Raw genomic sequence first — 23,326 nt, forward strand, 5'->3', positions numbered from 1 at the left:
AATTGAAATATTGCAAATATTCTGATATCTTTGACAATTCAAAACATGAGCTGAAAACAGAGACTGGTAACTTCACAACTCAGCAAGGGGAATGCGAGAAAAACCAGTTCCTGCTGCATTTGCATCTGAGTCTGCTTCATCCCCCCAACTCACGCATATGGTCATTTCAATGTTTGAATGTTTTAGATTAACCAAACTGAATTTAATTATCATGTTTGATATCATTTGAAATGTCTCAGTGCGATTGGTACAATGGTCTCATTCTCTCAGAAATAGACATAATCAGAACAATAAATATATAACTTCAGGCATCTTTTGAACCACTGAGAGGGGTGTGCCACTAAGTGTGAATGCCTTTTGTTATCCACACACCCCCTTCCTTGAGGGAATTCTTGGATTATTTAAGGTAAGGTCTAAGAAAAACTCAGGGCGATTCTGCCTAACCAGATCAGCCCATAACATGGGGTCTGCCCCATGTTATGTATATTTCAAAGTCAGGAATGCATCTTTTTCATCTTGGATTTATCTTTGATAATTTGATGTTTTGTATTGATCATTTATGAATTGACTGATTGAATTGGCATAATACATTTACCTGACTAATAAATTGTTATGTTTTGAATGATTCAAACAGAGTTCGTGTTATTATCACTGATAAATGTTGTTGTCCATAGCACTACAAGCCACTGTACAGGTTAGTAACGGACTAAAACATGTTAGACGGAGCAGCGTGGCACGCTATTCAATGTTGTTAGAGATCCGACTAACAAATTGGCATTATTTCATGTATACTTGGACTGTAAAAGGCCAACTATTTAGAACAACAAAATATTGTTGAAACTACTTTAAATGTGGATATTTAGGCCTTCATCTACAATAGTATAATCCTGCGCGATTATTATTAAAATACTCTGTCTTGAATTAGTAGATAACAGATCCATGGGGACCACATAAAAATCTCCTAAATTGAGTAAGTAGTGTTCTGCCTTCTTAGGAGAGTGGTTAATCGCCTCTGTTTAATGACCAAGACTGACAAGCTTGTAGTAAGAGATTGTATACCCGGCCGGTGCAAGACTCGAGATGCTATCGGAATCTGAGTAAATGAAAATAAGGTATAATAACAAATCAAAAGAATATTCAATCATAATCTAAAATAATGTGAAAGGAAACAAAATAATCTTATCAATGTTTTATAATTGGAGTCAGATAAAACGAGGATAAATATATTAATATTCTAAACCATCTCATACTAAAATTGGAGTCAGATATGAGTTAAGTTTAATATAAATCAACATTGTGCACTGGGAAGACCGAACATGCAGTGAACCTTCATCCACCATTGGATACCGTCATTGGGCCAACTGGCTGGACCCTACAATGTTTATACTGGTTTATGAAAACAATTGAAAGAGTGAAAAAAACATGATCAATATGTATAGCAGTTTTACAGTGAAGCCTTGACTTTGGCACAGATATGTTGAAGCTGCTCTTCTGAAATGCAACCGCTTCTTGACAAAATAGTAAGTAGCGCCATGCTTGGCTTCATGCAGCTAGTTTGACAGCTCACTGATGATGTCATCTCTCTCTGTCCTTCAGTGGGATTCAGGAGACTCTGCAGAGACTAACAGCCATGATCAGAGGAATAGGAGACCCGCTGGTAGCTGTATATGCAAGGGCCTATTTATGCAGGGTGAGAAGAATAATGCTTTCTAAATAAATAGTGTATATTGGCAGGTTCCTTCTACAACCTAAAAAAAGTACAACTTTGTCATTTTTAAGGCTTAGTTAACTCAAAAAATGAAAAATACAACATATTGGCATTAAAGTCAGCAGTGCAACCCTATTTTACGTAACTGAAGGTGTTATATTTAAATTTAAATGAAATCGTGCCAGTGCACTTCATCAACATGTCCTGTTGTATTTAGAAATCAAAATTCCAAAAAAATTACATTTATTATGTTTATTTAGTAGTGCCCATAATCTTAAATTGAACAATTAATCTGTGCACAATCTACTGAGGAAAAATAAATTTTTTTAATCAATAAACAAAATCTTACAATCTTCTTCAACTGTAGAATGACAATCCTTCTTTAATGAAGTACTCCCTTTTTACTCACTTTTCCTTTTCCATTTGGAAATGCATCATCATAATCATATAAAGGTCTGCAGCAACCTCTGGTTTGTTTTGATTGACCTAGTGGTTGAACTAGGTATTGCGGTCCAAATTCACAATATTGGAGTGGGTTGTTTTTCATCCGACACACACAGGTTGCCAGATTGACGAAAACAACAGGAATGAGCATGCCTCATGATCATTGTAAACTGATCAGCTAATATTTTAATTTGTAATATTTGCATTGTTTTTGCAAAATAAAAACCATCTCATGTGATTTTTTTAAACTCCATATCTGTGTCTTATTTTGGAGCCTCGCATCTACATTTTCGGCCATTCCCTCGTACATTGAGTTTGCTTTCAAGACTGAAATGAAATATGCTTTTTTTCAACCCAGAGTGCTGAAAATATAATTAAGAAAACTGGCTGTGGGCAGAGTTACACAGAGCAAAACAGACATTCTGAAATGGAATGCAAATTTTGAAAGGAAAATAACTGACTTTAGCTTAGTTTTTTTTCGGATAAACATGTTTAATAACTAAGCATGTTTTTTAATCACTACAAACATATGGTATTTTTCTGCTTTAGAATAATCAAAAACGTGCATACAACATCTTATTACCAGGGGTAACAGGGCATTACATGGTGGATGATACAACAGATTTCAAATCTTACCTTTCTCTTTAGGTGGGGATGGAGGTGGCGCCGCATCTGAAGGACAGTCTCAATAAGAATTTCTTCGATCTGCTGGCCTCGTTTCGTCAGATTCATGGTGACAGTGTGCAGAATCAGCTGGTGTTGCAGCGAGTGGAGATTCCCGTTTATCTGACTCTCTATTCTCCTGCCATAAACTGGATCCTGCAGTGTGTGGCATATAGAGCACCTGAGGTAAACACACACACACACACACACACACACACACACACATAATGTTTTAGCAATTGTTCAGTTGCTTTTGTTGTTTAATTTTTATTAAGGCTAAGATCAGTTCAAAGTTTGATGTGAAATATTTCTACCTGATGAACTCATACTTCGACCTGTTAAAGTATTCCTTTTCAGTCAGTATTTTATTATATCCATGTTGTTTTTATATAACATATTTAAATATAAATAAATAAATATTAACAATTATGTTCAACAACAAACAACTTTACACTGAAAATGTGGAGCAAAGGTGGCATGGCTTTTCCACATTACTTTGGTAAAATTTACATTAGTTACCCTTATGTGATAAGAAATACATTTGTTGCATTGTTTTTTAATCTTTTGTTAATGTATTCATTATATATGAAATAAAAATTTACCTTTTTATTGAAAGTTTATTGATAGTTCCTATTTTTTCAGGTCTAGTAAATAATGTGAAAAGACTTTTTATTTAATTTAATCTTGTAAGCTTTGTAAGGGCCTTTCAAAGTGTTTATGATCAGATATGTTTGATCTGCTTTGTCCTTTAAAGGTTCTGCTAACTGAGATGATGGACAGATGCAAGAAGTTAGGCAACAAGTAAGATCTCACCACTGAGGCACTTTTCAATGGAAAATTTTGCATTGTTTTTAGATAAACGCATGATAACAGCATATTTCTTAAATATCTACAAACATATGGTATTTAATGCTATAGAACAATAACAAGTAAAATCTCACCACTGAGGCACACTGTATATGTAATATTTACTGATCAATGAAAATCATGCACTTTTTTATTAATATGTATGGGTGGGCTTTGTGGACTAGTAAACAGCTACCTACCCCCATTTAGCATTGTGCTTACATGGGCAAGCATCTTAATCTACAGTGCATTTAGTCATGTCAAGTTGAGCTTTATTGTCATTCCTTTTCATGTGTCTACGTAAAGTGGCTCGGAATCTTGTGTTCATGGTGATACAAATAAATAAACATAACTATCAACAGAGCAATTTTTAAAACCTAAACAATACATGGCTAACATGCTTGAGCTCTAATCTGACCCAAGACAGACTATAGAAGTACTTTACGTAATGCAGTACAAAACTGTGCAAAGAGGCATTTACAGTTAAATAGCAGGACGTTCACAATCATTTGTGGTACATTTACGAGTAAATATTTGTTTTATCCATTTGAGTTCTTGTAACATGGAGTTCATAAGAAAGTGTTTGCTGCATATACAGTATAGAGTAATGTGAGTATATACACTTCAGTATACACTGATTGTCTTTTCTTCCCCATAGTGCTCTTCTGCTAAACTCTGTCATGTGGGCGTTTCGGGCTGAATTTGTTGCAACGAGAGCAACAGACTTCATTGGCATGATCAAAGACTGTGATGAAGCTGGATTTCCCAAGGTGACTGACACACACACACACCCAATAACAAAGCTACAAACAGGGCATAATTACTTTGTTGAATTTCAGTGTCATAATTTCTTCTCGTGATCCTCTGTGCTTTTCAGCACTTGTTGTTTGCATCTCTGGGCCGCAGTCTGTCCTGTGCTGACCCTCCAGAGAGCGAGAGACTCTCCATACTCAATGAAGCCTGGAAGGTCATCACTAAAGTTCGCAGCCCACGGGTAAACACATCAGTTTATCTCTAAATGTTTGAAAAACACAGAAACAATGACCATATTCAGGGATAGCTTATCACCCCCATGATATCAGTTGGTTGCTGAGTTTGGATCTGTTTAATGTGTTTAAATGCAATTGTTTAGCCCAGATACAACGCATGGCTTGCATCACGAGTTGTTTCTTTGCTGTATATCTCAATCAGCTTCCTTGCATTAGAGGTTGTGAATCAGTAGGTTGTGTACTTAAATTTGGGCACAGTTACAGGACAGTGATGAACTTTGTTTACTAGTATGTTTGCATGGACACCAGTGCTAATACGATTAAGACAATACTCTGATTAAGAGTCTTTCATTCAAACATGTAAACAGAGATTTTTGATTATCTTAATCTAACTAAAGTCATAATCTAAACAGAAATCATATTAAAACATGCATGGTATTCCCATTTTAGTGGCATTATTGAAATGCAGTACAGACACGTAAACATCTTAATTAAACTATTACCATCGTATACGATTTTGTGACAGGATATTCCATCAACACACCTCTGTTTGTCAGCTGTATTTTCTGCAGCTACCGAGATAATAAAGGGCCACAGACACCCATATCTTCTAGTGCACACACATAGTGAGCTCCTGGAGACTCGTCACACCTGCCATCATCATCACTAAACACACTTTTACGCTGCCTGGGAAATGCAGAAATTTTATTTAAATTCAGCATGCGGTATAAAATTGCGTTAAAGGGTACCTAGGTTACCCGTTTTTCAGATTTAATATAAATGTTTTGCAGCACCAGAATGTTTATGTAAAGTTTAGCTCAAAACACCTATCAGATTTTTCATTATACCTTTTACTATATCCTGTTTTACTCCTATGTCAAGTCGGTCTGAAAACCGCTCCAATTGGTCCACTGTTTTTATGTTGTTAAATTAAAAGGAAAAAAGCACTTGGTGTGTTCATATCACCCCAATATGATGGTCTATACACTATATATACACCCTTGTCTGTCCAAACAGCTTGAAGGTAGATTTTTCACCATAGGTGCCCTTTAAAACAACACTTTCCCAACAGTCCTTCATACTGACATCCAGTAGCTCAAAGTTTGCCACTGGGACATGAATGAAATGTTTCTGAATGAAAGTGAAACTGCTGAATTGAAGTTAAAGTCAAAAAATAAAAAAATGAAACACCTGAAATTACATGAAAGGAGGAAAAATTGGATATCTTGATGACGTAATGACATTAATCTATATAAAACATGTAAAATGGGAACATGAATGAAACATTCTAAAAGTAACTCAATCATATTATTGCCTTATTTAGGTTAAGGTAAATAATTGGATTACTGATGTCCATTTAAACGTAGTTATGTGACAAACTATGACAAAAATAATGTTTCATGAAGATATTTTTCCTACTGTAAATATATTAAAACTTAATTCAGGATTTAGTATTTTGGACCATTTTAAAGACAATTTTCTCAATATTTAGATTTGTTTTGAACACTCAGATTACACATTTTCAGTTGTATCTTGGCTAAATATTGCCCAATCCTATATAACATGTATGTGTACTACATGTAAGTATATATTTGAATAAATCTATTCACTGTATGATGTTGTTTTTTGTTTGCATTTTGCCTGTAACTCAGGATTATATCAACTGTGCTGAGATCTGGGTTGAGTTCACTTGCCGTCACTTCACGGTGAGATATTATTAATGAGAGACATTTCTTTTTTACTTTAACTTTTTTTTTTAAATGACAAGTACCAAAGGTCTGCACTAGTTCAGACAGTCTAGAGTTCAGACTGCATGATTTTTAACATAGTCGTGCCACAGATGTTTTCATACTGCATGACTGGGGCAGCGTTTCGTCGCTACTTTGTTTACGCTGCAAAATGGATCAGTGACGGGGGGTTTTACCCTGCATGGCTTACAAATAGGAAGAATCGCCGACAGTTTTGGCCAAACTACATCTCGCAACCAAACACGCGAGAAGTAACATGGAAACAACGCAAGGTCACATAGTATATATTTCAACTATGTCATGGGGCAGAAAATGTACTTATTTTGCTCACCTGGTTTTAAAGGAAACTAACTAGAAAATTTTTCTATATCTCGGTTGTGATATTGCTCAGATGACACGTCAAACAGACACGGTGCTTGTGCCAAATTTCCACTAGATTTCCTCAAATTCTTGGGTCCAAATAAACTGAAAATGAACGCTATTAACTTCTCCCCCAATCTCCTATGTGTACCTGCTGGCCTGCAGGTACACATACTAGTGGATGCTGCTCTCTCATTGGCTGTAGGTGATCGCTAATGTTATTTTCAATCAGATCTCTTTTTACACAGTATCTAGATATTTAGTATGCCAAATATTTCATGGGCATCATTGACTCAACAGCAATTCTCTCTAATTGCGTCTTTGATAGTTCGCATTGTGTGATTGTTAATCAAGTGAATGAGCACCGATTTGCCTATGATTTCAGGCATTTGTCGGCAATTTCTCAAAAGATGTTGCTGACTCAAAATCAGGGTTAAAATCAATAAATCAATGCAGTATGAACTCGGCGTAACAGGTCTCCTTAATCTCTTTTATTTCAATTCTTAATTAAAATCAAAATGTCATACATAAGGAAAAGAAAAAAAAAATACATAAAAAAAAAAAAAAAAATATATATATATATATATATATATATATATATATATATATATATATATATATATATATATATATATATATATATATATATATTATTTAATAAATAATTTACATCACCATGTCCTTATCATTTGAAGAAATTAGGTCTACTGTATCTGGTAGAGCTCTGTGGTTAACATTTAACACAATAATCTGATTTAGTTTTTTTAGTATGCCATTACATATTTCTTCCTTGTAGAAACGGGAGGTGAACACTGTTCTTGCTGATATCATCAAACACATGACTCCAGACAGAGCTTTTGAAGATGCATATCCACAGGTTAGCCAGAAACATACAGTAGATATTAAAAAGTTAATATGACATTGATGTTGTCAGAGCACTTCATTACTCTTCTTTTGTTTCTTTCCAGTTGCAGTCAGTGATTAAGAAGATCCTCACCTACTTCCATGATTTCTCAATGCTTTTTTCGATGGTATGAATACAGAACTGTGCATCATTCAGTATTGAATTTAAATCACAGTCTCCATATATATTTAGTGTTGTTAAACAATATCTATATGGCTATATCTAAAGAGATAGCGTATTTAAAAAAAGGAAAATTCTGCAACCAACCATTTACTCATCCTCTACTTGCCTAAACCTGTTTGAGTTACTTTGCTTATTTGAACTTGAAGGAAGATAGTACTCTTTTAACAAAAAACAACATATTGTTTCTGGACTTTCCTTTTAAGAAAGTAGAATTTAAATTGAATGTAAATTAAAAAAATTGAATTACTTTTAGTTGAAATGCCACCTTTTAACATTTCTAATTAGTTTATACTTGTTTTGGTAATTCAGTCAATTAAATAAATGCAACACTTTTTATATACAACATTTCTAATATGCTACAAATGAATTGTGAAATAGAGGGGGAAAAAGAAATCAAAATGAGCTGCATTTAATTAATTGGTGAATTTGAGAAAAAAAAAAAAAAACTTAAAAATGCATTTATTTATGACAATTTGGTGGCTCAGTGGTTCGCACTGTTGACTCCCGGCTGGGTCAGTTGCCATTTCTGTGTGGAACTGGCATGTTCTCCCTGTGTTTGCATGGATTTCCTCTGGTTTCCCCCACAGTTCAAGGACATGTGCTATAGATGAATTTAATAAACTAAATTGGCCGTTGTGTATGTTTTTTAATATGAGTGTCTGGATGTTTTCCTGTACTGGGTTGCAGCTGGAAGGGGAATCCCCTGCGTAAAACATGTGCTGGATAAGTTGGTGGTTCAATCAGCTGTGGCGAGCCCTGATGAACAAAGGGTCTAAGCTGAAGGGAAATGAATGAATGTATTTATTTATTTTGTAAAGACACATTTTGATATACTGCATAGAGTTATAACAAATCAAATGGTTTAATATCAACCGGGCAAATAAAACACCAAGAAAGTGGCCACCAAACTAGTTTTATGACAGCTTTGATAGCCTTGTTTTATACAAAGCTAGATAAATCATTTAGATATTTAACAAATAAGATGTTTATACATTCATATCCACAAACACACATCTTTTCTACTCACCTTGTTAGCTAGATTAAATCATATAAATTTACCTGAAAATATTTTTATTTATAACGGCTCACTTCTGAAAATAAATCATTGGGGATTGTATTTTTATTGTATTGAACATTTTAGAGAAACATGTCAAGCAAATGCAGACTACATATCAGAGAATGATTAGACATAATATTAATTAATAATATAAATAAACTACATAAATGACATTAGCATTTATAATGTCAGAACTCAGAACATTTGAGTTTTACTAATGGAATTCCTGTGTTTTGTGTTGAATTTCTTTGTGTGACTCTTTTTTTTAAGTCAGATTCATTCCATATGGCCAATTCAAAATCCTTAAGATTGAACTCTTAATTGTTTTACAGAAACATAAAATAATGTAATATAATTATAACAATTATTTTTAATCATTGCAGGAGAAGTTTCTGCCCTTTTTGGACATGTTCCAGAAAGACAGTGTGAGGGTGGAGGTGTGTAAATCCATCATGGAGGTCTTCATCAAGTATGTTTGTCACTCACTATACTGTTTCTGCTTTACTGTGTTGTTAATTAAAGTAGTTCACCAAAAACTGAACATTCTGACTGAACACCTTTCACAAACCTGGAGTTTCTTCTCTTAAACACAAAAAAAGAAATTTTGAAAAATGTTGAAAACTGGCTACCATCGACTTCCATAGAATTGGTTTTACCTACTATGGAAGTCAGTGGTTACTGGCTGCCAACATTCTTCAAACTATTATTCTTTTTTGTGTTCAACAGAAAAAAAGAAATCCTTAAAGGTTTGGAACCACTTGCGGCTGAGTAAATAGTCGGTAAATTTTCATGTTTGGGTGAACTATCCCTTAAAATGTGGTTATACTAAGCAGGTTTCTTACTTCGTTTAGACACCAGCAGGAACCAACGAGAGACCCGGTTATTCTCAACGCACTGCTGCACATCTGTAAGACCATGCACGACTCTGTCAAGTGAGTGAGCTGTACTGTACAGTGGTGTGAAAAAGTGTTTGGTCCCTTACTGGTTTTGCTTGTTTGTCACACTTTTCATATTTCAGATAGTCAAACACATATATATTTTAAGATATACTTTAATATTTTAAGATAACATAAATAAACACATCATGCAGTTTTGAAATTAATGTTAACAGAAAACAAAAACTAAACTTCATAGCCGTGTTTGAAAGTGTTCACACAGAGCTATGTAGTTTTGTCTTGATGTGTATCGTATGACGTGATTACTTTCGTTATCTTTAGTTAATAACATTTGTTTGATGATCTGAAACATTAATGTGTGACACATGCAAACAAAATACGAAATCAGTAAAGGGGCAAACATTTTTTCACACCACTGTGTATATATATATATATATATATATTAATGTCATTGACTTACTAATATTGCTGAATCGGAGAGATTGACATGTTTGCATGCGCTCTGTGTTTTTAGTGCTTTGACTTTAGATGATGAAAAAAGATCTCTGGCTCTGCTGATCAATGGTTTTATTCGTATGGTAAGTGACTTTTCTGCATCAATTCTAAAAAAAACATCCTCTCTGCATGAATTTAAAGCTAGTTTACGGTTTTAAGAACTGCAATCATGTGCAAACTTTAAAATGTGTTGTTCTATAGTAGTCGCACAGTAGTGCGGTATGTTTTCAATACAACAAAAACAAAGACATTTCTTAGGTCTTTACTTATTATTATTATTATTAACACCTATTTTAACCCTTTTACAAGATGTAGGATAAGCCTTTGGTGTCTCTAGAATGTGTCTGTAAAGTTTCAGCTCAAAATACCCATCAGATTATTTATTATAGCCTCTAAAAGCTTCCCATTTTGGTGTCTTGACTACAGTTGTTTTTTTAGTCTGTGGCTTTAAATCCAAATGAACTGCTTCTCACTGTTTCGACATTTGTGTCTGCTTCTCATGCGTTACGTCAGCTAAACAGCCGTCAGTGATAGAAACAGACACGGATGAAGCTGAAATACAGCTCATTAGTCAATCTGGTGAAGTTTGTTCAAGCCTTTCTGAAATGATGAGTCTCACACAAATGCCATTTGCGGTACACACTCTGACATATATATATCTGATATATATATATATATGCGCATTTACTGACACCATGCGGCTGTGGTGATTATAGTGATCAAGAATTAGCATTTTACTTTCTTTATTACAAACATGCTCTGTTTTGAAAACATTTTAAACTTATAAAACTTATAAAAACCACAGAGTTGGAACAGATATTTTAATCCCAGTTTATTTGCCAAAAAAAGTTCTGTGGACATGTGTATACATGTTATTATGGAAACATGGCACCTGTCAATCAATATGGTGGACAGGAAAAAAACCCACTCCTATGTCATGTTGCGGTGGGCCTTCAAATCACTGGCATTTAGGTCCTGTTTTAACTTCAGGAAATTTGAAAAAAGAGACTTATTGTGTTTCTATCACTCCAATATGAAAGTAGACATACTATACATACAGTACACACAGTTCTGTTCAAAAGATGATTTTCATCATAGATGCCCTTTAAAACAAAGATCATAAAGCAATATATATTTTTTACTTTCAACAATAATGGAGCTATGCTTGACCCATCTTCTAGAGTGTCTTCTTAGCAACATATAAAACAACAATAACAAAGTAGTTATGTGTAATATTGTATTTGTTATAACCAGTTGCAAAACAAATTCTAAAACTTTGTTTTTAGTCGTCATCCACATTTTTGGTCACACTTTTTTTTGATGGTCCCTTTGTTGAATTTAAGTTACATTGCAACTAATTCTCATAAAATTATAAGTAGACTGTGAGGTTGGGGTTAGGGTTGATGTAAGTTGACATGTACTTGCAAAGTTTCTTATAATCAGTTAAATCTCTGTTGAAGAAGCAGTATCAACTGATATTAAGCAGACAGTCTACTAATACTCAAATAGACCATCAAAATAAAATGTTACCACATTTTTATTGCGAAAGTATTTTTTTCCTCTGAGAATTTTTGTAGAAAATTTTGTAGAAAATCTGAATTGTGAAAAATAATCAGTGTAAAGTTGTAGTCTATTTTATTATTGAACTGTTTAAATGTTTTATTCTGTTGCAAAAACTGGAGAACTCTTTAAAAAATAAAAAGAACAGCTTTTATTTGGAATTATGATCTTTTGTAATGCTTATAAAATGTTTAATGTTGTATAATAAATGTTAATAATCTTTACTTAATAGAAGTGAATAATTTATTTAAAAAAAAATTTATACTCTAAAGTTGTTGTCATTTTTACTGAAAACTGGTAGTGTATCAGCATTCAAAACTGATAATAATAAAAATGTTTTCTTGTTGCATGCTAGTATATTACAGTGATTTCTGAATAATCATGTAACTCTAAAAACTGGAGTTCTTGTTGCATTTTTAATCAGCCAAAAGCATTTTTGTGTATGAGAGATGTCTTTCAATATTAGTAATAGTAAAATATCAAATGATTTGAGCAGTACTATAGAAAACTTCAGGTCAGAATCAAGTGGAATCTCTAACATAATTTGCAAAGACTGGCTTCTATAACAGCTCCAATGTACCCTAGTAATTAACTCTTTATATGTTGTTTCATGTGTCCATCAGGTGTCTTTTGGGAGGGACTTTGAGCAGCAGTTGAGTTTCTGTGTGGAAGCACGAGCGACTTTCTGTAATCTAGAGCCTGTCATCATCCACCTCATACATGTGAGCTCCTCTGCCTCAAGGTTTATTTTAGGAATGACATCACAGAGTCATTAACTCTTAAGGATTTACTTTTTATTCATTAATAAACCCCAGTCTGTGGAAACATCTATTGTAAGAAGTCTCGCAATGCTAGCTCAAATTGGTTTCATCAACAAACAACTTTATTATCATGCCAGTCTATGTGGTAATAATCTTCGATGTTTTCATCTATCTGTATATAATAATATCTCTACTAAAAATCTGAATCTCTTGTTGATGATGTCATTGTTGAGAGATCTGTAGAATCTCCTTCTGACTCGTGACTTGATGAATGCTTGTTTGCTTATGATACAGTGGATAAACCACATTATTTAGAATTGCTTGTCTCAACTGTGTTATATATTGGTAAATAGTCGGGTTTAAAATATGTGAGACGTGCTATAAAGTCTGCTGCCTGCCTAATGGAGTGCTGAGGGACTGTCTGTCATGATAATATGAATGTCTTTATTACAGACTGTGAATCAGTTAGCCATGGAGACGGGTCGTGTGATGAAAGGCAATCACTCACGTAAAACAGCTGCTTTTGTCAGGGTGAGTGTTCTCTTTAACGTGTTTACAGTATAGTAAATGCTGTTTTCTCATTTGTACGATTAATTTTAATGAATATGACATGTTTTTCTGCATTCATACTCTGCTTCAAGTGTTATAAACCTTTGAGTCTGTCAAACACAAAAGAAGAAAAAGCTGAAATCCTGTAACTTTTGACTTCCATAGTAGGAAAAACAAAAACTACATACAAGTCTATAGTTACTAGTTTCCAAAAACAATTTTGTGTTCATCTTAAGAAAATAATTTCTAAAGGTTTGAAACAAGTGAAGGGTGAGTTAACAATAACAGAAATATATATATATAATTTGCAATCTTTTACAAAACTTGTTTTATTTTTGAATGGAGTGAAATGTGGTCTGTTTGGGAGATGTTTTTGACAGACATAATCTAGACCTTCTCAACAATAATGTTCGATTATTGTTTTATGCCATAATAGTCTGAGGTTCTGCTGTTGTGTTTTGTTTATTTCCAGGCATGTGCCGCCTACAGCTTCATCACCATTCCATCCCTCACGAACATCTTCAGCCGCCTCAACCTCTATCTGCTGTCTGGACAAGTAGCGCTGGCCAACCAGTGTCTGTCCCAGGGTAAGTGGGTGCTGGAGATTTTGCTTTTCAAAGATATTTTTGCAGACCAAGGGTGCATTTATTCAACCGAATATACAGTACAAACAGTAATATTGTTAAGATTAAAAATAATAATAATCCTGAGATATCAAAGCAAACTTTTCAGCATTCATTTTTTTCAGAAAACACAAACATTTAAAAAAAAATTGTAAACTATAAAAGTGTTTGCCATCATTTGATACATTTTCAATATCTTTAATTAATGTGTGCATTAAAAAAATTACTCTTGGTAGCCCATTCCTGCCACTAAATAAAAAATTATAAAAATGTTATTGAGACTTTTTTTTTAATCTCATTGCATAATACAAACTCGCAATTGAGACTTTCTAAAAAATCATGAGATGCAAACTCAAAATTGCAAGAAGTACACTAAAAATTTTGAGAAATAAAGCCAAAATTCTGAGAAATAAAGGTGCTACTGTGTGATATAAAGACAGACTTCAGAGATAAAAGTCTCAATTCTGAGCTAGAAAGTAAAGTCAGAATTCGCAATTTGAGAAATAGTAGCAATTGTGAGGTAACGTCATGCAATTGTGACATTATTTCTCAAATTGTGAGATATTGAGTAAGAATTCAGAATAGAAATCAGAATTCTAAGATAAGAAGTCTCAATTTTGTTCTAGAAAGTCACAATTCTAACTTTATATCTTGCAATTTGAGAAATAAAGTAAAAATTTTGAGAAAAAAAGACCCAGTTGTGTGATACAAAGTCAGAATTCTGAGATAAAAGGTTGCAATTTTGTGAAAGTCAGATTATAAAATAGATATAAAATCACAGTTGCAAGTTAGAAAGTCAGAATTCTGAGAAATAAAGATGCAATTGTGTGATAAAGAGAATTCTAAGACAAAAGTCTCAGTTCTGAGCTAGAAAGTCAGAATTCACATTTTGAGAAATAGTCGCAATTGTGAGGTAAGGTCACACAATTGTGACTTTCTTAAATTGTGAGATATTGAGTAAGAATTCTGAGAAATAAAGATTCAATTGCATGAAATAAAATCAGAATTCTGATATAAAAAGTTTCAATTCTTAGCTAGAAAGTCAGAATTCCAACTTTATATCTTGCAGTTTGAGAAATAAATTCAGAATTTTGAGAAATAAAGACGCAATTGTGTGACAAAGTCAGAATTCTGAGATAAAAGGTTGCAATTTTGAGAAAGTCAGAATATAAAATAGATATAAAATCACAATTGCAAATTAGAAAGTCCGAATTCTGTAATATAAAATTACAATTGCAAGAAAGAAAGTCAGAATTCTAAGATATAAAATCACAATTATGAGTTAGAAAGTCAGAATTCTGAAAAACAAAGATACAATTGTGTGATATAAAGACAGAAATCCGAGTGTCAATTCTGAGCTAGAAAGTCAGAATTCGCAAGTTGAGAAATAGTTGCGATTTTAACATCCCACAATTAATACTTTATTTTTCAAATTGCAAGATATTGAGTAAGAATTCTGAGAAATATCAATTCTAAGCTAGAAAATAAAAATTTAAAATTTATATTAATTTGAGAAATAAAGTTAGAATTTTGAGAAATACAGTTGTGTGATACAAAGTCTGAGATAAAAGGTTGCAATTTTGAGAAAGTCAGAATTCTGAGATATAAAATCGCAATTTAAAGTTAGAAATTCTGAATTCTGAAATATGAAATCACAATTGCACGATAAAAACTTGGGTAACACTTTATTTTGGTAACACGTAACTTACCAAAAGTTTAATAAATGTTTAGGATTTGTTGCATATCTACTAATACATTGTTGAACATCTGTTGAAGATTTGTTGCATATCTACTAATACTTTGATGAACATCTGTTGAAAATTTGTTGCATATCTACGGAAACATTGTTGAATATATACAACCTAAATGTTGAGGATTTGTTGCATATCTACTAATACTCTGATGAATGAGTCATCATTCTGAGATGAGTCACAATTACACTATATAAACTCGCTGTTGCAAGAGTCAAAATTCTGAGAAATCACAGATGTGAGTTAGAAAGTCAGAATTCTGAAAAATGAAGTTGCAATTGCACAATTTAATTTGCAATTGCGAGAAAAAAAAAATCACAATTCTGAATTTTCAAGTCACAATTCCAAGTTATAAAGTCAAAATTTGGTATATTGTCACAATTGCACAATATAGACTGACAATAGAATATAGACAATATATTCTGAAATAATAAGTTGCAATTGCAAGTTATAAAGTCAGAATCGCATATATTTCACATTTCCAAAATTAGTAGGGAGCATTTGAACCTAATAATAATATGACATAAATTAAACATCAGCATATGACAATGATTTTTGGAGGACACTGAAAACTAAAGTGTTGATTGTTGAATCTTTGCTTTGACATTGCAAAAATATATTAAAAAGATGATAGATTATTTTTAAAAGATGCTAAAAAGTATAAACAAATAATGTCATGATATTACTATATTTTTGATTAATTTGACAAATTTTAGAGTACATAAAAGTCATCTTCAATAATAGTAACAAAATAGCTGAAAGATTGCAACGTTTGGACCAGTACTGTACAAAACTGACCTCAGATCAGTGTCAAGTAGATAGTCAACTGTTATCATTATAATATCCAATGGCCAACAGTAGGATTAATCATGTATTTGATATGGACTGAAAAACATTTGATTTCTGTAACCGTTTCTCAGCGGACGCATTTCTAAAGGCAGCAGTCAGTATTTTGCCAGAAGTCCCGCGCAGCATCAGCATTGAGGGTAAACAGCGATCCTCAGAATCCTTTCTGCTAGACTTCATCAACAACTTCCTCTCCACACTGCTCGTAGTGCCGGTAATATCCATTAACACTTCCTAAAGTGTATTTTTTTGCCATATCTAAACTTTTCTATGTGTGTTATTTTCCTGTAGGATCATCCGGAGCAGGGTGTGCTGTATCTGGTGCGAGGACTTTTAAATATGGTTCAGGATTACACCTGGGAAGACAACAGTGATGCCAAAGTCCGTGTCTACATCAGCGCTTTACCATTACTAGCAGCAATGAGCCAAGAGAGCTACCTCTACACCATTCCTAAAGGTGAACGAATGCAGAGAGGTTTTCTAATAATTATCGCAGCTCAATGTCTTTTGTTGACATTTGTGTTGCTGTTGCAGTGGATTCAAATGAAACTCTGTATGGAGGAGATCCCAAGTTCATCGCAGAGATCAACAAGCTGTGTGAGACTCTGATCGGGCAGGTTCTGGATCATTTAAAGAGTCTGGGTCGAGACGAGGTCAGATACATCATTTATTTTTCATTACTCAACGTTAGACAGCAAAATAGTAAAACTTGTTAGGTTTTACATCCAATTAGTTTCAAAGATTTGGAAATATAACAAGCACTGAACATCTTACAACAAATGTAATAAAAAGGAACAAACAAAAAAGATTTTTTGAAAATTATGATTTGAAATAAACTTAAGAACATAAATATTGGTTTTGTAAATTCACAGGTGTAACATAAACTTAAAGTATGTATTTTTTAAATGTTTGATTTTTATATTTGACAAATTTTAGCATATTAGTTTAATATTATTAAATATAGTTATTACTCGTTAACGCAAATTTCTAATCAGCCAATCATATGACAGCAACTTAATGCATTTAGGCATGTAGACATGTTCAAGCCAATCTGCTGGAGTTCAAACTGAGCATCAGAATGGGGAAGAAAGGTGATTTAAGTGACTTTGAAGGTGGCAAGGTTGTTAGTGCCAGACGGGCTGCTCTGAGTATTTCAGAAACTGCTGATCTGCTGGAATTATTATGCACAACCATCTCTAGGGTTTACAGAGAATAGTCTGAAAAAAAGAAAATGCCCAGTGAGCGGCAGTTCTGTGGGTGCAAATGCCTTGTTGATGCCAAACCTCAGAGGAGAATGGCCAGACTGGTTCGAGCTGATAGAAAGACAGTAACTCAAATAACCACTTGTTGCAACTGAGGAATGCAGAAGAGCATCTCTGAACGCACAACATGTCAAACCTTGAGGCGGATGGGCTACAGCAGCAGATCTCGGGGTGCCACTCCTGTCAGCTAAGAACAAGAAACAGGCTACAATTCACACTGGCTCAAAAAAACTGGACAGTAGAAGATTGGAAAAACATCACCTGGTCTGATGAGTCTTGATTTCTGCTGCTTCATTCGGATGGTAGGGTCAGAATTGGGCATCAACAACATGAAAGCATGTATCCATCCTGCCTTGTATCAACGGTCCAGGCTGCTGGTGGTGGTGTACTAGTGTGGGGGATATTTTCTTGGCACACTTAGACACTTGGCACAGTACCAATTGAGCATGTTGTCAACGCCAAAGCCTACCTGAGTATTGTTGCTGACCATGTCCATCCCTTAATGACCACAGTGTACCCATCTTCTGATGGCTATTTCAAGCAAGATAACATGTCATAAAGCACGAATAATGGTTTCTTGAACATGACAACGAGTTCACTGTACTCAAATAAAAATCCAATAGAGCACCTTTGGGATGTGGTGGAACAGAAAATTTGCATCATGGAAGGGTAGCTGACAAATCAGCATGATGTTATCACGTAACTCTGGACCAAAATCTCTTGAGTAACATTTCCAGTACCTTTATGCCACAAAGAATTAAGACTGAAGGCAAAAGGGAGTTCAACCCTGTAGGGTAAGCCTAATAAAATGGCCAGTAAGTGTTTTTATACATTATGTACTAAAAGCGATCAAAGTGTAACATTGATATAAGACACACAAATAATAATTTATAATTTAATATAATTTATTGGTATATTATTCATAAAATATTAAGGTTTCATTTCTGTTCATTTTTCATTATTGTTTTTTTTTTTTTTAAATGATTAAAATATATTTTTATACATACTGAGTTTTATTTGTTGTTGTTCATTTTATTATCAGCATATTAGTTTTCAGCAGAAATCCATCATGATTTTCTACAAAATACAGTAGCACCATCATCGCCAGTATCACCAGTGCTTAGTCTGCTTGTACTGGTATGTTTTAATAGACACTAAAATTCCCAATGTGTTAAATTTAAATTTTAAAGATTTATTTGGAAGAAAAAAAGGTGAAATCTAATGGTGTAAATAATTTAAGTAGTTATCCATTATAATATTTATCTAAGCTTTATTTAGTAATTCAGAGCAAAATGTATATATTTAACAAGCCACAATGTTGTTAATTACTCTTAATTTGACTTTTTGGTGCATTTGTATGTATCTTTCACCAGTTAAATCCATTTCATTGTGCACTGTGATTTTACATTTACATTTACATTTAGTCATTTAGCAGACGCTTTTATCCAAAGCGACTTACAAATGAGGACAAGGAAGCAATTAACACAACTATAAGAGCAACAATGAATAAGTGCTATAGGCAAGTTTCAGGTCTGTAAAGTCTAAGAAGGATAGTATTAGTTTTTTTTTTTTTGGGGTACAGTTAGTGTGATATCCAGAGAGGCAATTGCAGATTAGGAAGTGAAGACTAAATAGTTGAGTTTTTAGTCGTTTCTTGAAGACAGCGAGTGACTCTGCCGTTCTGATGCAGTTAGGGAGTTCATTCCACCAACTGGGCAGATTGAGCGTGAGCGAAAGTGATTTCTTCCCTCTTTGGGATGGAACCACGAGGTGATGTTCATTCACAGAACGCAAGTTTCTGTAGGGCACATAGATCTGCAGAAGTGAGAGCAGATAAGGAGCAAGGCCAGAAGTCGCTTTGTAGGCAAACATCGGAGCTTTGAATTTGATTCGAGCAGCAACTGGCAGCCTGTGCAAACGGACTAGCAGCGGAGTGACATGTGCTCGTTTAGGTTCATTGAAAACCACTCGTGCTGCTGCGTTCTGGAGCAGCTGAAGAGGCTTGATAGAGTTAGCTGGAAGCCCAGCTAGTAGAGAGTTGCAGTAATCCAGTGATTGACCACAACTGCTCAGTCATCATATTACTGGATTTTTCTTTTGTAAGATGCAGGTGCCACATTTAAAGTGCCCAAATACTGTTTGGGGCCATTTTATGTCAGAATAATCAAACATAACGGTCATATTATGATGATTGTTCATCATTTTGTGTAGCTGTATGTGTAATGGCTCATTGCTTTGTGTGCTTTAGGAAGTGCGCAGGCAGGGCAGTCTGGCTTTCTCTTTGTTTGGCTGTCTATTGGCTCATGGGGATCTGCGGAACAACAAACTCAACCAGCTGGCTGTCAACCTGTGGAACCTCAGCCACAAACACGGCATCTGTGACACGCGTACATCCGTAAGTCCAGCACACACATAATGCAAACCAATTCTCATCCTGGCCATCCTAAATATTACTGGAAATAATTAGCGTGTCCTAATTGTTTAACGTTTCTCGTAAAACTTTTAAGTATCAAGTAGGTCCTATATTTGATTTTGACTTTAATTCATAGCTATTAGTAAAGTATGTTCTATATACTGTAGTATGAATGGAATTCGCACGTACTATTCACCCATTTGTCATTATCACATGACCATGAGGAACAGGGTTGAGCATTAATGGGTAGTATTACACTGCACATATTACACAATTACAAATATAATTGTTTGTTAGAATTTTTGTTTAACTTGTAACACAGATTTCTTCATGTAAACAACATACCCACAATAAACCATCAAGATCCTGGCTTGACAGCCATAATTATTACAGAAATTAAAACACAGGCATGTTAATGCCATTTGAATGTCAAAAACAATCAATGCCAATAAAGAAAAAAATTATTTCCAAGTTGGATTCTAAGTGGACTACAAAAAAATGCCAAAATACAGGCATTGCAGATATGGAAATGGAAAATTATAATAATAACAAACTATTAAATGCAAACAATTGCACTTATTGTAAAGTTGTATTGCTGAGTTGAGAACAATAATTATAAAGTAGAAACAATTGTGCTCAGTCCCCCTTTACATTCATCCAGTTGCTAAGACAGTCCAGTCCAGACATCCAAAGTCTCCCAGAAGTTGCGGGAGTATCCCGCAAATGCACAGAGACTCCCGGATGTCTGCAAATATATGATAATCTCCTGGAAGTTGCGCGTCTCCCGCCCAGTCCTTAAATACGTTCACACCCCTTTCTACCGCATCCCTCCTAGCTCATCAGGTATATCACGTGCAACTCACCCCCACCACTCTTCAGGTACATCTCGCGCGCACACGCCCCTACTCAGATACATCGCTCACTTAACCCCTGACACAGACACACACACACACACACACACAGACAGACACACACACAACACGCCGGAGCGACTCCCTTCAGATTCAACTTGCATGATCGCTCTAAATAGCCTGGTGATGCGACATTAATTGTTTTATACTGAAACTTGCCTTCAAAAAGTGCTTCCTTGGTCTTATCTATATTTCTTTGCATGTTGAACACGTCCACAACAGGAAGTAAAAAAAACCTGCAACTGCGTTAATTGCGGTAATTTTTTTAACGTGTAAATATTTCTAATTAAGCGCATGCGTTAACGCACTAATTTTTGACAGCACTAATATACACACACACACACACACACACACACACACACACACACACACACACACAAACACATACATACATACATTTCATAATTATACTTTTGTCACTTCTGTGTATATATTGTATGTGTATATGTGTTTGATGTGTATGATGTGTTGTGTATATTATGTGTATGACTTAACTGTGGACAGCAAAATAAGAATTTCATTGTACAGGGAAACTTGTTTCCTTACTGTGCTCATGACAATAAACAAATTGAATTGAATTAAATTATTAAGCTGTACTTACTTTGAATTATATCAGCTTTGCATGACAGTACAAAAAAATTAAAATAAACTGCGCTTATGCAAGGTGTTTTTAAAGCAGGTTCTCTCTTCTGGCTGCCATTATCTGTCTCGCACAATAGTTTTTTTTCTTCTTTTTTTTGAAAGTATTGAAAGTCTTTTGTTATTTATGCTAATTATAATACTTATAAGAACATTAATATAATACTTCATCTCCAATATGGTTCAAAATTAAAAATGTGCAGGAAAAAGGTACTCAATATTAGGTATTTTGCTTCACAAAATTAGTACAGTACATACCTGGGGATAGTATTTAGCTTTGGCATTTAGTGTCAGATCTATGTTAAACTCTCTTTCTGTGTTCTAATGCAGGTCCGGACTCTGGAACACATCAAACATCAGGCGCAGCAGACTGACATGAGCCATTTCTCTGACATGACAGCGCGTCTGTCACTGCAGTCCCGAGCCTGATGCTACCAGAGATGCTCACATTCCACTGACAGGCTGGCAGAAAAACTCAGATGTCAACTAACTCAGCTACATGACATTCACATCAAGTATTATTAAATGGTTACTAAAACTAACCCATAGTTTAGCGTTCATCTAAACTACTAACTTCTGTGACAAAATAAAAGACTTTATCTATTAAAAACTCTCATTATTTCCTTATGATCTTTGCACTTGTTTTACGGAAGTCCTAAGTGGCCATGCGTTAAATTTTTTTCTTCTCTCTTTTCTTGAGATTACAACGTTTTATTTATCTCATGATCTTGATATAACAATCGTTTCCTCGTGATCTCAACATAAAAAAAGTTGTAACGTCGTGATCACGAGAAAATTAAGTCATGATCTCGACATAACAAAAGATGTTATAAGAAAAGTTATGTTGTGATCACAGCATTACAAAAAGATCTGTTTATTATGACTTTCGTACGTTAAGTACCAAGCAAACGCATACGAAGGTTAACGTATCATGGATGAATGCATTGGCTTTTATTTTGACCAGGAACTGACTCAACTATGCCTTTCAGTGATTTACAAGTTCCATATCAGCATCCGACACTTGAGAAGGAGGCTTTCGGCTCTCCACCTTTATCGTCGAAGATATAGCGACCCTATGGTCAGTTTATTGACAGAGAGATTCGCTATTTAAACAATGTGACGCAAAACATGAAAATTAGAGTTTCACTGGTCTGAAAATTGCGACAAATCGAATCAAACACGTTGCACCTTATTGCGCCGGGCCCTTAGTTTTTTGTAGAAACATACAGTGTAATAAAACTGACGTAATATGAAGAATTACTATTTTCTAGGCCAATATTTTTAGGAACTATACTCATTCTGGCTTAGTATTCAATAAACTCTTCTGCTGTACCATGATATTACGCAGCGCATGAGAACGGGGTGTTATCAGAAGGTGCTGTGACATAAGAGACAGTTATGATCAAATCTGATTCAATTCATTATGCTAAGCTAAGCTAAAAGTGACCCCGCCAGACTAAGAAATCGTCTGAATGGATCCAAAAATGGCTCAAATCAATAGTCTAACTCTAGGATACTTGGATACTTTTTCAACAACAGTGAAAGAAATGCTAACATCTCTGCTTGTAATATTTCAATTAAATTTTGTCATTACCTTTGCAGGCCTACACTAAACAAATGGGCTTTAACATTTAAGTTAAAGACAAAAGGGTACAAAGCAAGCAAAAATGAGTTAAATGAGACTCGTGAATTCAAAAGCAACTCCAAATGGTACATAT

At 34.3% G+C, this 23,326-nt stretch overlaps 2 protein-coding genes across 2 annotated transcripts in view; one reads left to right on the forward strand and one right to left on the reverse strand.

Moving 5' to 3' along the window:
* Positions 1 to 23,326, reverse strand: part of get4 (guided entry of tail-anchored proteins factor 4) — a 707,996-nt gene that overhangs the window by 536,128 nt on the left and 148,542 nt on the right. The window lies entirely within an intron of this gene.
* Positions 1,383 to 22,218, forward strand: LOC147841298 (VPS35 endosomal protein-sorting factor-like). Its single transcript, XM_087275923.1, has 20 exons — positions 1,383 to 1,520; positions 1,597 to 1,690; positions 2,801 to 3,001; positions 3,570 to 3,616; positions 4,320 to 4,431; positions 4,539 to 4,655; positions 6,303 to 6,356; positions 7,555 to 7,635; positions 7,727 to 7,789; positions 9,286 to 9,371; positions 9,754 to 9,834; positions 10,313 to 10,376; positions 12,477 to 12,575; positions 13,068 to 13,145; positions 13,636 to 13,750; positions 16,458 to 16,597; positions 16,675 to 16,840; positions 16,918 to 17,036; positions 19,894 to 20,040; positions 21,939 to 22,218. Exons 2-20 carry the CDS (start codon positions 1,631 to 1,633, stop codon positions 22,035 to 22,037), a joined length of 1,929 nt encoding a protein of 642 aa, XP_087132049.1. The 5' UTR covers positions 1,383 to 1,520; positions 1,597 to 1,630; the 3' UTR covers positions 22,038 to 22,218.

This window comes from Danio rerio, chromosome 12 (genome assembly GCF_052040795.2).
Source record: "Danio rerio strain M-AB ecotype USA chromosome 12, GRCz13ab, whole genome shotgun sequence".
Lineage (NCBI taxonomy): Eukaryota > Metazoa > Chordata > Actinopteri > Cypriniformes > Danionidae > Danio > Danio rerio.